This window comes from Scomber scombrus, chromosome 8, assembly GCF_963691925.1.
Source record: "Scomber scombrus chromosome 8, fScoSco1.1, whole genome shotgun sequence".
In the NCBI taxonomy this organism is placed as follows: domain Eukaryota; kingdom Metazoa; phylum Chordata; class Actinopteri; order Scombriformes; family Scombridae; genus Scomber; species Scomber scombrus.
In genome coordinates, this window is record NC_084977.1 from 10,670,667 (window position 1) to 10,687,872 (window position 17,206).

General features: G+C 38.9%; 3 protein-coding genes across 3 annotated transcripts in view; 1 reads left to right on the top strand and 2 right to left on the bottom strand.

Moving 5' to 3' along the window:
• ubxn6 (UBX domain protein 6) overlaps window positions 1-17,206 on the top strand; it is a 409,082-nt gene that overhangs the window by 85,788 nt on the left and 306,088 nt on the right. The window lies entirely within an intron of this gene.
• Window positions 2,349-6,605, bottom strand: LOC133985361 (ras-related protein Rab-11B-like). The gene is made up of 5 exons (XM_062424982.1): window positions 6,480-6,605; window positions 5,045-5,240; window positions 4,761-4,954; window positions 4,073-4,153; window positions 2,349-3,974 (listed from the first exon to the last, which is right to left on the bottom strand). Exons 1-5 carry the CDS (start codon window positions 6,517-6,519, stop codon window positions 3,829-3,831), a joined length of 657 nt encoding a protein of 218 aa, XP_062280966.1. The 5' UTR covers window positions 6,520-6,605; the 3' UTR covers window positions 2,349-3,828.
• pip5k1ca (phosphatidylinositol-4-phosphate 5-kinase, type I, gamma a) overlaps window positions 8,768-17,206 on the bottom strand; it is a 50,226-nt gene continuing 41,787 nt past the window's right edge. The window contains exon 17 of the mRNA XM_062424980.1: window positions 8,768-11,977. Coding sequence (XP_062280964.1) covers window positions 11,975-11,977 — 3 coding nt within the window. The 3' untranslated portion in view covers window positions 8,768-11,974. The remainder of the gene's footprint in view (window positions 11,978-17,206) is intronic.

Sequence of the window (17,206 nt, forward strand, 5' to 3'; positions counted from 1 at the left end):
CTGATAACACACAGCAGGGCCGGGCTTCCGCTTCCCCAGCGCTTTAAATAAAACGGGCTCATCCTCCTCCTCCTCATCATCATCATCATCATCATCATCATCATCATCATCAGCTGTCTGTCTCTGCTGGGAACACACCATCCGGATGAGTTACAGTGTTTGTACATAAACAACAGCTCACATGCACACAGCTACACAATAGATACATGAACAGACACCCCCCCCCCCCCCCCCCCCCCCGTTTAAAAAAGAGAAAACAAGTGAGCACATTTCGCATGGGGGGGGGGGGGGGATCTACTTCTTAAGATTTCGTTAAATGACATTATCACCACGACATTTTTCATTTACAGTACGTTTTATAAGTGGACAGTAAATATTTACTTTCTAAAATCACGTAACTGGGTCATTATGATTTATGGATTTGGGGGGGGGGGGGGGGGGGGGGGGGGGGGTTAAGTCCTTACTAGGAGGGGCTGGGGCTGGGAGGGTTGTTTTTTAAGTGACCCAAAAAGGTCTGTCATTATTATCATCATCATCATCATTATTATGATTAATAATAATAAATGATAATAATAACAATAATAATAAATAAATAAATAAATAAATAAATAAATAAATAAACAATGTATTTTAAACCCAATCGAATCTTCTTGATCACTAACCTCCATCAGACCTGCTACTTTCACCATATCAGTCTCATCCATCTTCCTTCTCTCTCTCTCTCCTTGCCTGCTTTTTTTAAAATTTTATTAAACTGAGATTTACAAAAAATACTCAAGAATTAATAAGTGATAAATTGGTTTACATTTGAATTCGTCTGAACTGGCAAAGGAATCGAGGGATATAAAATTGCAGTATCATTAACACAATGTGACCATTTCACTGTCATTTACTGATTAAAAAACACAATCTATGCCTATTGATATTGCTTCAAAATACTTAACAGGCAAATAAAAGCAAATAATGTGAAGAGCTGTCAATAATATTATTTCTATGTGTTGCACTCATTCACATTTTGGCTGGCTGGCTCATCAGCTAGTTAGTATTACATCAGTGTTATATATATATATATATATATATATATATATATATATATATATATATATATATATATATATATATATATAACACTGATATATCTTCTTGTCTTTTGCTCAATTGAACCAAAACAAAGAAGTAACAACTTGATAGCTTGCTACATTGACCATAACATGATATTGGAGTTACATATCTTCACTCTGTATATTATGTTCATCTTTCGACTTCCATCAGTCTCTGCTAAAGTAGTAAGAATAGAGTTCAACAGTGACTGCCCACTTTTTTCTACATCTCTGGTTCTGGTAGTAACCCACCCAGGGTTGCAGTAAGATCCCATTTCTGCCAAATAGCTTTTTTAGAATGTTTTAGTAATGCACAAAATTTGGGATTAAAAATATATGCCACACATGTCTAAGTGGCAAAAGAGCCTTGCTACGACTGATTGTTAATAATAACTCTGTATATCACTAGAATTTCCAATTAAAAATGATGCTTGATTTGGAACCAATCCAATGGGAAAGTCCAACGGCTCTTAATCCAAAAGAATTGGTATATGTTTAACAATACAAAAATAGTATAAAGCTGTCCTAGGATTAAAGGTACAGTGTGTAGAATTTAGTGACAGAAATGGAATAATATTCATAAGTATGTTTTCATTTGTGTGTAATCACCATAAAATAAGACTTGTCATGTTTTTGTTACCTTAGAATGAGTCCTTTACATCTAGAGAACTGGTCCTCTTTCACATTTTCCGCAGCCACTGTTAATTCTCCTACACACTGGTTCTCTAAGTCTTAAAAGGACATAATACCAAAAGGTTTTACTCCTATAGGATTTTGAACATTTATAATCCTATGTGATTGGCTTTATTCAGATCCACTCAATTAACCCCAATTAGAGATGGCAACCAGGGTTAGGGTCAGATTGAACAAGCTTGTACTTTCCCCCCTCAATGTTCAAAATTAACCTCTTTTTTAACATTAGGCAGTTCAGTCACAATGTTTAAACTTATCTGACTGAAAATCTTGTGAAAACAAGCACCTAATACTTGGTCTGTTTTGAAACCAAAGATGTTATGTTAAATGCTGTAAAACCATGATTTGTTTTTACCAATGTAAGTGTAGATTTAGAAAAGCAGCCTGAAAAATGGGCTTGAACTCATGTTGTACAAACACTTCCTCTATAAACATTGAAGACACAGCATTGCACAGCATATGGGCACACTGATGTAATGTGTCCAAAAAAGAGTCTGTCTGTTACATTGTCATGTGGATTAGGTTTATTTATACTTCAGTATTTTCTGTGTAATGTAAAATTAGCAAAACAAGTTTAATTTTACTGGCTTTACATTTTTTTGAAGAAATGTGAAATATCATGAGACGTAATGCATCAAATCAATCACACATGAAAGCATTTCAACCAGATGGGTGAAAAAAGGCATTTCAGCCATTAAACTGATTTTCAGTTTCAAACGTTTATGCTGCGGGAGTGAAAATGTTGAGTGAAGAGCATTTTTAGTGGCTTAATTTTCCATTGAAAATAGTTTCAGATTACACATACCTTTATCCACTCCCCTTAACAGATATCACATTGAAATAACAGCAGAGCTTGCTCAAGTATATGAGAGGAAACCTGTTAAAAACAATAAGGACCCCATCTATTGCATTTTTTTCCTTCAAACTGCCCCTGTTTCCATTACTAATCAATGTTTCAATGATAAAGATGTTGATAAATAATAAAAAGTTGATTTGTTCCACTGAAATTCTTGGACACAAGTGCAAAAGTACAACAGTTTTCATTAAGAGACAACCTGCTAAAAGAGAGTATGACCTGAGCCTACTCAAGAGAGGAAATACACATTGGGCTTGTTTGAGGCTGATACTATTGTTTTACAAATACGAAATCACTCACCACAATTCATAACATCATTTCTGCAATATAACATTACACATATTTGCAAGAAGCCTGGATTGGTTTGCTAAATACAGCAATGATCGGTAATCTTAGCAGCCTTGAACACACTTGAAAAGGAGAAAGCTCAAAACTCAATGACTATAATTGGTCTCCTTTGGTATCTTTGTGCGCAAAGATTAACACACACACACATGCACGCACACACACACACACAAATAAAAACCTACACTTCATTTGTTTCACACTTGCCCATATTAAGTCAGACAGTCACAGCCAGTCTGGCTCCTGGCTCATGCCAATTTCATGCCACAGTTGGCACAGGGCTCAAAGAGGAAGAGTAAAACTAAACCAGAAACTCCAGACAGAGCACACATTAGTACTCCAAGGGTTTCTCCTCCTCTCCATGGCTATAACATGATAGGCAGAATTAGGTCAAACAGACATGAAATTGAGATTTCACTGTAGCAGATCATGTCAAAATTTTGTATCAGTGCAGTGCTGAGAAAAGGGGGAGAGTAGAATCACTTTGAGTACTTATCCCTCGCCACTCCTTCAACAGGAGCAGGTCAATGAGACCATGTAGGCTAGTTAATTAAAATAAAAGATCAACCTCATAAAAGCAAAATCACCTCCTCCCTCTGAAAGCTATTATGAGGCCATAAACGTATTTAGACACAGGGTCCGCTGTGAAATCAGAAGAGGACATGTGAGCAAAGAAAAAAAAACAGCAAAAAGGAATGTCTACTACAAGAGTCCTGGTGTCAGAGACTTCTGAACCCATGAGGGTATCATGACGCCAGCAGCATGACGCTTGCAGTTAAGAAGAGGTGAAAAGAAAGACTGACAACAAGTCAAAACCAACAAAAAAGACGAGTATCACATGCTTTGGCAGCACGGGAGTTTGTTGCCCCTCTGCCCGTCCATGGTTGGGGGGACACTTATATCTACTACGTTGTTCCCTGGAGAATCATCGTTTCCAGATCTGTCTGATATTTGCTTCTGAGATACAATACGGTAGATTTCTGTGAGAGAAAACAGATGCAGTAAAATGTTGATGTATATTACTTACAAGATTGATAAAAAGTACACTTTGTATTTCATCATTAATCATTTGTGTTACCTGTGAGGATGTTCCTGAAAGATTCTTCTACATTAGTGGAGTCCAAGGCTGATGTTTCAATGAATGAGATTGTGTTCTTTTCTGAGTGTAAAGAAGAGCACACAGAGAACATTTTACACATAACAGCAATTTAACACATCTCAGTAAAGCTATAAAATAAAAAAGTGGAAAAGTGTTAAACAAGTCCTCAGTAATGACACTTTATCATAGTCAGCCACCAGTAAGTCTGTAGGGTAAATACACCTGAAATGTGTACATATAAAAACCAAAACTACGCTCTCACAATGTTCTACAGATGTTGGTCTTCAGAGGTTCTAAATATGCTGCCCCTTCTTCCTAAAATAATGTACACAAGGATCTGAAACTGTCAGAGCTGATTACTATTTAAACATTTTTTTAAGGATGGAGGAAATAGTACTCTTTGTCAAGTGATTGCTCCTTTTTTAGAATTGTTTTTACCTGTTTAATCCATCATAACTGGATTTTTGTCTTGACCTTGTCTCACATTTTAACTGGATATTGTGTTCACTGTGTTGTAGTGTGGGACAGCTGTATTTGTATGTTTGTGTTGAAGATTTTTATCCAAATAAGACTTTTACCTGGTTAAATAAAGGATATATAAATATACATAATAATCCTCAGCTTCACTGAAAAGATGACTGGTCCCCAATCAGAGCACTTGATTTACCTGCAAAAGCTCGGGCCTCATCAGTGGGCACTGCCCTGAGGTGGCGGAGGTCGCTCTTGTTTCCAACCAGCATGATGACGATGTTGTTGTCAGCGTGGTCCCTCAGCTCCTTCAGCCAGCGCTCCACATTCTCATATGTCAAGTGCTTGGCAATGTCGTAAACGAGGAGAGCTCCGACTGCACCCCGGTAATACCTGGTGACAATATACACCAGATAATTTAATTTTTTTCAGCACAACATTTGCATCAATATTCACTAGTGTAAACCCAAAGATAATACTCACGCTGAGGTGATTGCTCTGTAGCGTTCCTGTCCAGCTGTGTCCCAGATTTGAGCCTTTATCGTCTTGCCGTCCACCTGGATGCTGCGGGTGGCAAACTCCACCCCAATGGTGCTCTTGCTCTCCAGGTTGAACTCATTTCTTGTGAAGCGGGACAGCAGGTTACTCTTCCCCACTCCAGAGTCTCCGATTAGTACGACTAAAACCAAAGCACACAGCACAAAAACATGAACATGTCATTCTGACAGGCTGAAAAGTAAAATATGTTTAGCAGTATGTTATCATAATCTTACATCTCAAAACTGTGTCATACTTACAGGATATTGTGTAAAGCACAAATTACAACTACAGCCATAACAGTTAGATGAGTCAGCTAATTGTTTTATTTGTTTGGATTATTTTATTTTTGACTACAATAAAAACAAATACACACAATACACATAAAAACCAGTTTGTGGGACACAACATCAGTCAGCACGCAGGATAAAGCAGAGTTTGCATAGAATAGATACAGAATAGCAGCAGAGCTTATGGGTTATAGATAGATCTCATCATGTAAAGAACAGCTTTGTGAATCCATTTGTTAAACCAGATCTACTGCATTTAAGCAGTAGCAAGCATTTTGTTGAGTCATCTCCTGTAACATGGGGATGACAGAGGCTTTCAGTTTAGTAATATTATAAATCCCCTGTAGACATGAATTAAGATGTAGGTCAAATACTCTACTTTGAATAATAATGTGTCCAATATAGGTTTAACTTATCCTGTTCAAATCCTCAAAATGACCCCTCATTACACGAGATGTGTCCAACTTCACCGTCTATTCTCAGTGTTTGGGTAATGGTGGCTTCAAATTTCCACATGACACTTGTGTAAGTTGAATATTGGGCCATTGGTTTCCAAACTAGTTGTAATCAATCTAAATGTGATCATGAGCAACACAGAGGAACCTGTCAACCATTGGTTATGTTCGTAGTTTGAAATGGCCAATTAGTCAGTGTATCAAACGGTTAAGCATAACTTTAGCAGAGAAACACACTCTAAATACACGTATCTGATGAGCTTGTAGTTGTAAGTTTACGTTAGGTCGTCTTCGGTGATCGTTTTTAACGAGGCCAAGTAGCTGCCATGTTAGCTACTTAACGCTGTAGCTTATTTACCTAACGCTAGCCTGCTAATTCACTCCAGTTAAATGCCATTACCGGGTTAAAGTCCACACTATAACACTATTCAAGATGGGTTGCTGTATCTTTATACCAGAGTACCTTATAAAAAGTATAGAGATATATCGTGTGTAACATATCTTACAGAGATAACTTAACAGTCAAATCATGTTCTCGTCTGCTACCAGTGGAGCTAACTTTAGCATCGTTCACTTCCTCAGTTCCTTCTGCTGACGAGCAGACTGTCATTCATTCACTTTTAAAGCTCAACTTGCCTTTGAAGAGGTAGTCGTATTCATCGTCTCGTGTTCCCATTGTTGAAAACTAGTTTTTGGTACTTTTAAAGTACTTTACTACAAACAACAACAGACTCTCCACCGGCAGCTAAAAGCCTCCTACTACGGAAGGGAACTAAGGGCGGTTTCGACCAATAGGAATCGTTTCTTCTTGACTGACCGCTTAATTGACCAATCAGCGGGTTACTTTAAGAGTGGAGCCGATATATATAGCGATGTCTGTGACATCCCCCTTTTGTGGTTTCATACTTTTGTTTTTGTTTGTTTGTTTGTTTTTTATAGTTTTTCCCTTCACAATAGAAAATGTTACAATATATACTTACATAGTATGTGTAATTATATTTACACATGTACCAAGCGCTCAATAAACAGAAGTTGATTTTTTTTAAAAAGGTAAGTGCGAGCCAATCATCTTACAGCCAAGAACATGGCAGCCCTGTCAACCCTTTGTTCTCCAAACTTTGACGCCCTATGTTTATCTTCTTGTGGATAGAACAATATTATTTAATTTAATATAATTGTGTATGCAGACTGTTTCACACCGCTTACTGAATTATTTCACTTAATATTCTATTGAAACCAATGCAATAAACAACATCCCACCTGCCATCTCAGAAACAAGTTGGTACAAGACCTATGTTAATAAAAAAATGAAACTATAGTCTGTTTCATGTGTGTTCATTATCTTCAACTATACAACATTGCCACTGATAATAAAGTTGGTCATTGTCTAAGGTCTTATTTTTTATTTTACAACATGTTTATTTTTTTCAGTACAGGTCACGGTAGAGGTCATGGCCACCTCTGATGCCTCCACCATGCCCGGGTGCACAGACCTCTACATGCCCGCTGTGTGAGCCCTTCGACTGCATCAGAACCTGACATGCGTTGAGTGTGAGGGCCCATTCATCGCTGCTTGCAACTTTAATTTCAAGGTACAGCATATACTTTTCCGTGCCCCTGGTACTCCATACTACTTGAATCCACCAAGGTTAGATAAAACAGCAATGTCCCTTTTGCGCAAGTCACCAGCTGATAGCATTGAATAAAGGATCAACATTGCTGTACCGCCATACAGTTCCATATCCACCTCAAAGTTTAAAATTCAAAAGAAGAGTATTTATTGTCCATTTTCACATTTATTGTTAGTAGTGAGAATCAAAATCAAGTACGTTCTTGTCTTCAGATCCACAGGAGGTTTGTATCCTTCCTGAATTCTCCGTAAGTCTTGCTTTCATAAGCATTTGACAAATGTGCCACCCCACATGATTTTGTCATTTTTTCACTCTGCCTTTTCTCCCCTGGTACTGAAACGGAGCCGGGGGGGGGGTTGCTGACCTCGGCCGACAAAAGCTTGGATCGAGGGCTGACTTTCAATAGATCACAGCGAGGGAGCTGCTCTGTACAAAACCCTGACCCAGAATCAGGTGGCCTGCAAGTGATTTAGCACCAGGTTCTCCACAAACATGCGGTGCGAGATAAGAGAGCCCTATCAGCCCTGTCACGAACCGCTCTACTCACTGACCAAAGCAGGCTATTCGGTGACCAACCAAAGATCCAGCCTAACTCAAATAGTAAGTCAGCCATTTTGATTAGACTTTTCGATTTTGCTGCCATTTGCTGCAATTTAAAGGTTTAATTTGACAGAATTTCGGGGCGGGGCAGCGAGGGCCCGGCAATCGCTGCATGCAGCTTTAATTTTTATTTATATTTGCACTCCTTCTGTCTTTAATACTGACAGGAAATATTCAATTTCACCTTCAAATCTGACTGTTAATTGAAAGGATAAGCAAATCATACAATACAGATAAAACATTAAGTATTAATGCTCAATTATTTTGTTGAGGGAGAGAATAACACTCCCACATGTTTCAGACTTCTGAAGACCGAAATGTTGAGAAATAATCCAATAATCCAGAGTCCATTTCTGTGTGTTTGGGAATATTTTTCACTTTCTACTTGAAGATAACTAAGGAGCCTTACACCCAGTTGCAGAGTGCCTTTTGTTTGCTGCTCCAATAGAAATCCAGTTTAAACACAGGTGTTCCTCAGGCAATTACCCAGGCACAGGTATTGTAAGGCTTATACAGTGACACCCCACTATAAAAGCCTCACAATACCTACTGATAAGTCTAATTAAATGAATATTCAAAAACTGCCCTCCACCATACCCCTCATCATTGCTACAGATGAATAAATCAATCAACACAGTTTCAACAAGGAATCAATAGAAACATTACATCACATTATCTGCATGGACAACAATTCATAGAACTGCTTTATTTTGTATTCATTCTGATTGAGTCCAAACACACACACATACAGCCATCTATTTATCCTCACGTATAAATAGATGAATATACACAGATATACATAAATACACATTTGTGATATGCATATTCATTTTGAAATCATGCTATGTCTCTGTAAAGGACTCTCCCTATTGGATGAGGGCACACAGCGATTTGAAAACACATACACGACACAGCGGAAACAGTTGGAAGAATCCCTATTGATTTGCATGTACAGTAAAACCCACAAATCTTTCCAATTTTACAAAGAAACAGCTGTGGTTTATAGACCATAAATATACAGCAGCTGTATCTTGATAAACACACTGAAGAATATGATACAGTAAATTATGTAGATTGCAATCATTTCTTGCCCAGCAGCAAAAATAAAACCAAATAAAAATAATATTCTCCGATTCAAATGGAAAATATATTTGTATATCTTTATATATGTATTTATAATTTTATGTACACATTCGCAGGAGCACAACTATGAAAAAAGAAAAAGAAATACAACAGCACGAGTGAAAAAAAACAAAACAATAGGCCTACATTTAAAATTTCTCAATAAGGCAATTAAAATGAACTGAAATGCTAAGACTGTACAAAATATTGCTGCTATGGTCTCCATCTGTTGAACAACAGCAAACTGATTACAACTGGCCACTGCACATCATGGGAATGAGTTGATTTGTATTTTACAATGTCTGACATTGATGAGTCCTCCCTTACGCACAAACATACATAGAAACATACCGACCAGCCGAAGAAAAGGATTTCTGAAGTTAAGATAAGAAAAATGAAAGTCAGTTTGTTGAACTTTAAGTCTTAGTTGAGAGTCCTAGGATGTCAGCCACAGAGACTACAGTAAACACTAACCCTACAATGACTGTGATTGACTTCACCAACACACACTTGATAACCCTAAAACAAACGGTGTCTAAATATCAGCCTGTGTGAGCAGAAACTCCTATCTAAAAAGAAAAAAAAAACAACTGAAAATAACTAGTTCATCTTCAGGTCCTCTTGATAAGTGCAAACATTCAACCCACTTACAAACTGCTTTGTTCCACCGAGTCAACACTGCAACGTACTGTGTTCATTCAAATATACAGCTAACAGGTACAATATTGACTGCAAGTACTACAATTGATGCTCTACGTCTACAAACATCTGAAATGTCCAGTCCATGGATTTCTTACTGTGAGGAAGTGAGGGCGACCAGATTTAGTAAATGTCACTGATATGCTCATTTAGTTTTCCTACCTAAAACAGAATCAAATGTGAAAACTCTGTCGTGAAAAAAAAAAATTATTTGTGTGCGTCTGTCCAAAAATAGGGCAACACTGGAAGACATTGTAAATGATGTGGAGATTTTCTATAATGACCGACAATGTCTGCTGCCTTAGTGTTGTCATTGCTGCCTTCTGTTTTCGAAGGTGAGAGTCGAAAGCCTCGTCCGCTTCCACAAGGGGTGCAGTCAAAAAAATGTGGTAACACTGTATTTACAAACACTTGATGTAAAAACAAAATCTACTGAAAAGCTGCAGTGAAATATCAAAATGAAAATAACATTTCTTTGGATTCAAAAAAAAAAAAAAAAAGAGTGAAAAAGTACCAGTAACAGTGACGTTAAAAAGAAAATACAAACAAGACAAAATAAATAAAAAGTTCACAGTAGTAAAACAGCAAAGAAAAGTCATGAAATAAAAAAATGCTGCAAAAAAAAGAAGATATAAATTATAAATCATTATGCCATGAATTCAGAAACATCTGATGCCCGTACTGTATATATCCACTAAAGGAATGATGTGTTTTTCTTTTTTTTTTCCTTCTATAAATTAAACTCCATATATTCACGACTGGAAATATGATGGTGACATACGTCTAGATGTCCTGTTTCGATTGGCCAAACAACGGATATGATAACTCCAGTTCTGAGCACAAGCGGAGCCCCCCGACTCCACAGGCTTACCCACTCACTCCTCACTGCGCACCCTGAAATCTACATAAGGGTGGGTGGGGAGGGGTCCCCAAGGTGAACATCACAGGCAGAAACATGTCAACCTTCAAAAGGAGTTCATCTCATTTATCGTGTTGCTCTTTCAATCACTGTCAGAAAGGTGAATGCAAGGTTAAGAGTGCAATGGCCGTACTGTACAGAAACCCAGTTTGATTAGCCAAAGCAGTAAATGCAAATTTCAGTAGAGCTGTGTGGTGGAGGGAGCGACTTCAGGTACCCCTGGTTATGAAAGGTAACAGTCAGGTGACTTACATGACTTGGATGGACATCAAAATCTCCTGGTTGAGGCATCAGTACCAAAGATGAACAGCTGCATTAGAAAATGTTTCTTTGATAAAAAGTTGAAGCCTGTGACCATAAAACTGTAAAATGAGAAGTTAAAGACTCTTTGTAAGAAACATTCAATTATAAAGTTACAATCTGCAGCTGGAAAGAATTCACTTTCAGATTCTGGATGAATTCAGCAACGATGGTGCCGAGTTTTGTTCACAACTAGAATGACGAAATGCTCTGAATTTGCTACAGCTTTTCTAAGTAGTTAGAACCATCTGACATTTCAACCTGAATAAAACCAAAAACATGATTTCTCAAGTTGAAATAATTGAAATTGGACACCTACAAGGTTGTTCCAGTATCCAGGAGACTCCTGTGTTTTTTATGTTGAGTAACATTGAGGATATCGTTTTAAGAAAAACTTCACATTTGTAGAAATACTTCTGGAACCAGCGGCTCCATCCACTTCACGCCTCTACATGCTGCTCTGTCAGAGTGAGTGGGTGAGCCTGCAGAGCTGCGTTAGAGGGCTGCGCTTGTGTGAAACAGAACACGAGTTACCGCTGTATTTCATGTCAAACGTATAAGACTACACAGCCATATATGTACTATGTCACACATACACATAATTATTAAACTCATCTTTTTTTTTTATTTGTTGAGGGTGAAAGGCAGGGGTGGTTGGAAATCAGTGATGTTATCACTGTCAGGATTTTCACCCCCTCTGGTACACAAGTCACTTCTTCCCATCAGTGTGTTCAGTTTCTGTATGCATGTTTAAAATCCTGGTCCGTACAGAGATCCTGCTGCTACCACTGAGGTCTAGGCGTCAGACCAGTGAGTCCTCTCCGCTGAGACGTTCACTCCTCTCTGATAGAGAACAGGATTTACTGTTGGAGACAGACGGAGAGATGCAGTGAACGTGTGAAGCAAACAGTGTATTCATACATACTACGCACAGCAGTTTACAGCAGTCTGACTGGTGAGATTTGATCTGAGTGAGTCTGCTGATGTTAATTCCACATCTGACAAAGATCTGCTGAGCCAAGTTCAAATATCAAAGTATTAAATCGTCTACAGTTATTGTGTATTTTAGCTCACTCAGTTCTGTCTCAGCAGCTGTCAGGAACCTGTTGTAAACAGATGTTATCTACAGATTGTAGCAGGGAGGCCCGTGCTTCAAAAGGTGAAGAAGTAGCTTACATGTCTTCAGAGTGAAATTATTTTAAATGTGAAAAAGAATGAAGAAAAGCAGCCAGCTCCTTTAAATATGACTGATATAAAGCATTATTGCAAACATTGTTCCTGGTATTAATGTACTGATTGTGCTCTAATGTGTTCTGAAGACGTTTCTTTTCTCAGACATGGCATGGTCACGAATGCCCCCAAAAATAACTGGGACATCCCTGGTGTAGATATGCGTCTTAGAAAAAAGGATGTAGAGCAATATGAGTAGAAATTAATAGAGAATGTAGATGACATCTTCTTAGAGCACAGCATACAGTTTGGGCCAACATCACTGCTACACTGAACAAAGTAGACATGACCTACCTCACATGAAATCTCATCTGAGCCGCATATCAGAGCCAAGTGTTTTCTTTTTTGTTAGCACATTTTTTTTTTAGTTTTTTTTTTTAATAACTTTTTAATAAGTTCGCATTTGTGAGATTGATCTGTTTGGGGGGGAACATCTGCCCCTGGAATTTTTAACACTGAAAATAAACTGTTAAAGTAAAATCAGATGTTCAAAAATGCCTGTAATGTAAAGCATATATTAATGGATTAAAAAAACCCACATCCATATTATCTCTAATCGAACAACATCACATCTGATCAGCATGTTGTGTAAAACGTGACTCCTCTGTGAGCTCAGTGTATCTTTAGTGTGCGCATCTTAGTGTAGTGTGAGCTGTGGGAGTCTGGTGAACACATAAAATCTTCACAGAGGCAGATGAAGAGATGCTGTATGGGAAATACTGAGCAGCTTGTTGTTGGAGGGACACAGGATGGCTGGTCGTGGACTAAATGATCATGTCAGAGACCATTTCCACCCATATTTGAATGAGGAATGAATGTTGTAATGAAGGGGGTGAGTGTCTGGACGCAGACCAAGGACCTGAGAAGCATTTCCTTTTAGTCCAGATCTACTTCAACTATAAAAGCATAAAACTGCAGCTTTTTAAACTTGTTAAGTTACAACTGCTCTTTTCCATCCTTGTCATCCCGGATAAAGAATCACCACCAAACAAAACTGATTTTAGTCCTCATCTTAAAGATTTTTCCTTTGTATTTTAGTCCGATGCTTCTCACTTACTGTCTCTCTTTCCCAATCCCCATCTGGCAGGGCCTTAGACTCTGAGCCATAGTGTAGCGGAGAGTACACCCAGGTCCTGTCCTCTGGAGGCTGTTTTTACACACCCACCACAGCAGAGGGGGCCAAAGGGACAGAGGAAAGGCCAGTGGCACAGAGACAAGCAGCAGGGGCAGGCGGGAGAAAGACACAGGAGATTACAGGAGAAGAAAAGACAAGACAGGAAATGAAAATTAGGGATGCATAAAGGAGGAAATGTTGCTGAGACACATCAGAAAGTGGGATTTGACAAGTAAAAATGTCAAAAAAGGATGTGTGTTAATCCTTTTGGAAGTTAGCAGCAGAATTGAACACATGGATGTAAATACTGGCAAATAACTGGTCGTACTATTGAGGAGAAGTGCAGTTAAACGTGTGAATATTACGATGGGTGTTACTGCCGTGTGCATGAATGACATGTCTTAATGTTTTTGCCCCATTCGGACAAGCTCCTGGGAAGCAATGTGAAGTGTACAGAGTGAGGGATGAGTCGCTGCATCAGCCAAGCAGGCAGGATGAGGGGAGGGAAGCAGAGGTTGCAGTGACAGCCGGGACGGGAGGAAAGCCAGGATGCTGGGACACAGAAAGCATCCTCAGTCAAAGCAAAACACCAGAAAAGGATATTTTATTTTTTCCAACAAGCAGAAGTGCTCTTGCATTATGTGCGGCTAACACTGTGTTTTAACCCAGTGTCTAAGCTTCAGTAAATTCCTTCTTAGTTCAGATTCCAGCCCTTTAAGAGAGGGAAGAAGCTGCAACACGCTATGTTGGCAATGGTGACGGAGGTGGGGGTGGTGTGGGTTGTTGTCTCTCTCTTACTCTCACACTCTCACACACACTGGAGCTAACACGCTATCCACAGTGCAAAGCAAGATGAGGCAGGCTGAGTGAGGAAATAAATGGACCAATGTGTAAGATTTAGTGGCACCTAGTGGTGAGGTTGCAGATTGCAAGCAACTAAAATCCCATGCCCTCTCCTCCGCTCCTCCCCTTCAAGCATGTAGAGGAATCTACAGTGGCTATGTAAGTTTGCAAAAAAATGCCAAAGGCCCCCCTCTAGTGTCAGTGTTTGGTTTGTCCCTTCTGCGCTACTGTAGAAACATGATGGTGCACCGTGGCGGCCTCTGTGGAACAGGACCTACTCCCTATATAGATGTAAAAGGGCTCAATGATTCTTATTTTCAGGGGATTATACACTAATTAAAATATACTTATGAATATCATATTCTATTTCGGCCAATATATCCCCCTAAATCTAACACACTGGTCCTTTAAAAGAAGATGACAAGAGTAAAAGAGAGATGCTGTCAAATAGGAAGCTGCCTGTCTTTTATTAACCCTCCACCCACACTTCATCGTCTTCACTACGGGGAGTGTAGGCATTGTTTTTATTTTCAAGACAATCACAAAAACACCTGCAGTGAGCAAATCACACAAATGACAACAAGTTTTGGCACTAGCTGCCACAACGAGCGATGTACATAAGACTATTCTACTCCAATTCAACCACAGGCTCCACTGACAAGACTAGCACCATCTAACTCACTTCTCACTTACTGGCCAACTGGACTGGCATTTCCTCCTCTGTTGGAGTGGAGAGACCACCCATGTCCTCCCATCAGGAAACTGACAACAACAGTCGTACACGACATATGGACAAACAAAAAGAGACAATGAGGCAGAAAGGGACAGAGGAGCCATGAAAGGAGTGAGGAAAGGTGAAATAAAGGAAACATGCTGAGATGAGAATGGAAAAGATGTTCTGAATGTGTGTAACCTGACAGAGACACACTGGGTGAGTAAGTAGTGACAGATACGATTCACAAGTCTGGCAGCCAGTGACAAGCTGTCAGGGCCAGCAAAGCCTTCTCTGCTGGTCTAGAGACTGACTGAATTACATTATATTTTTATAATTCAATATATATATTTTCATAAATGCTATATGTGTTTTACAAAGTTTGTTCCCATCAGTCTATTAAATCGTTTCATTGCTACTCTCTCTCTCTCAGCTATGCTACTGCTACAAGTGAAGTTAAAGCTATTTATCCAATCAGATGTTCTCTCTGTGCTGTCTCTGGGTGAAAAATCTAACCTGAGGCCTTCAGAGTTTTGAGTGCTTCAACAGCAGAGAAATTTGATTTTTAAGGATCCATACCACATCACATTATCTGAATTATTGAAACTTTCTTTAGTGACGGATGATTAGATGTAGGGTTTGAGATTTTATGTTTCGATTTTTACTTACAGTAGCTCTTTTGTTTTTGAATGCACAATGACTTAAAGAGGAGAAGAAACTGATTTGGTGGCAAAAAATACACTGATGTACTTTACAATCATGCCATTGAACTAAAGAAAGAAAGGAGGATGAACTTTGTCTTCAAATGATGAGCGGCTTTGGTTTGATGGATTTTTATGTATCTTTACTAGCTATTGGTTATTGATTGCTTTAGATTTTTGCTGTTGGTATGAATGATGTTTAGATTCAGTGGCCTGGCTGTGCCTCTGAGTGTGTGTTTTAGGCCCAGCAGCCTGACTGGGACCTCTCGGGAAGCCCGTTGAATCCCCATTGTGTTATTTGGGTTTTACAGCATTTTTGGTTGCTTAGTGGTCCTATAAGTAAAAGTGAATTGTTGTATGGAATTTCTCCTTGTTTCTTTGGTAATGACATTGATTTGGGCTATGTGATGTCTATTTGGGATGCAGCATCCTGTCATACTGTGTAATAATGATGTCTGTGAGGGTATTCGAAGGAGATTTGATTCCTTTAGGACTGCACTGAAGGCCTGCATGTGAAATACCCTGGCAACCACTGCTGGCAGAAAATCTGTTTTAATCCCCCCTTCTTCAACAACACACTGCCATTTCACCACTTTTCATTATGACTCATGAGAGTTATCACAGAACTGGGGGAAAAAATAAAAACAGAAAGAAAGAGGTCATGTTAAGTGTACAGACAGAGCGAAAAGTGGAAGTGAAATCATGAAAAGTTCAGGACTAGATGGAACAAGGGGAGGTGAAAATTATTTAATGATGAAGGAAGATGACGGAGAGCGGACAACAGAAGAAAAACAATGAGATGTGGAGGAGCACAAGGTGAAGGAGAGCAGAGCGGGAATCATGAAAAGTGAATGTGGATACTGTTGATAGCGGCTGAATAATTTAGGCACATGACACTTTGAGGGACCTGCGAAGTGAGACATACACACACACACACGCACACACACACACACACACACACACACACACACACACACACACACACACACACACACACACACACACACACACACACACACACGTACACGTCTCCTCTGTGTCTCGGCTAACTTGAGCAATCACTTCAATTTCACAGCTAAATGATGTGCTCCCTTTTAACAGAGGAGCTACATGGTCTCATCTCCTGCATCTAAATTCAAACATATTCCCAAAACCTTGGATCTATACATACTGTATAATGTTAACCTGACACTCCAGTTGGTTTGTTACACAGAAGCACCTGAGAAGTCGTGACAAGATGGATTCTCGCGTGATCTCACGAATCTGGCTGTCTTGCAAAGTAAGTATCATGTAACACCTCGGAAAAAATGAGACTTTAACACCATATCTTGTTGTGGATAAAAATGTGATCCCACAGAAAATCTGATTTATGTCCATGTAACTGTGTACAGTGTAAACATAAGCAACCATAAATAAATAAATAAAACAACGAAAATTTGCTCAGATGTACAGAAAGTAAACTTACGACATAATAATCAAAATACTGTTGAAC

Excerpts from the sequence above, each read along its gene's own strand:
- LOC133985361 (XM_062424982.1), bottom strand. The coding sequence starts at position 6,519 with ATGGGAACACGAGACGATGAATACGACTACCTCTTCAAAG. Across the intron at positions 4,955-5,044 it reads TACAGAGCAATCACCTCAGC|GTATTACCGGGGTGCAGTCG; the intron begins GTGAGTATTATC and ends TATTGTCACCAG. Across the intron at positions 4,154-4,760 it reads TGAGGCCCGAGCTTTTGCAG|AAAAGAACACAATCTCATTC; the intron begins GTAAATCAAGTG and ends CTTTACACTCAG.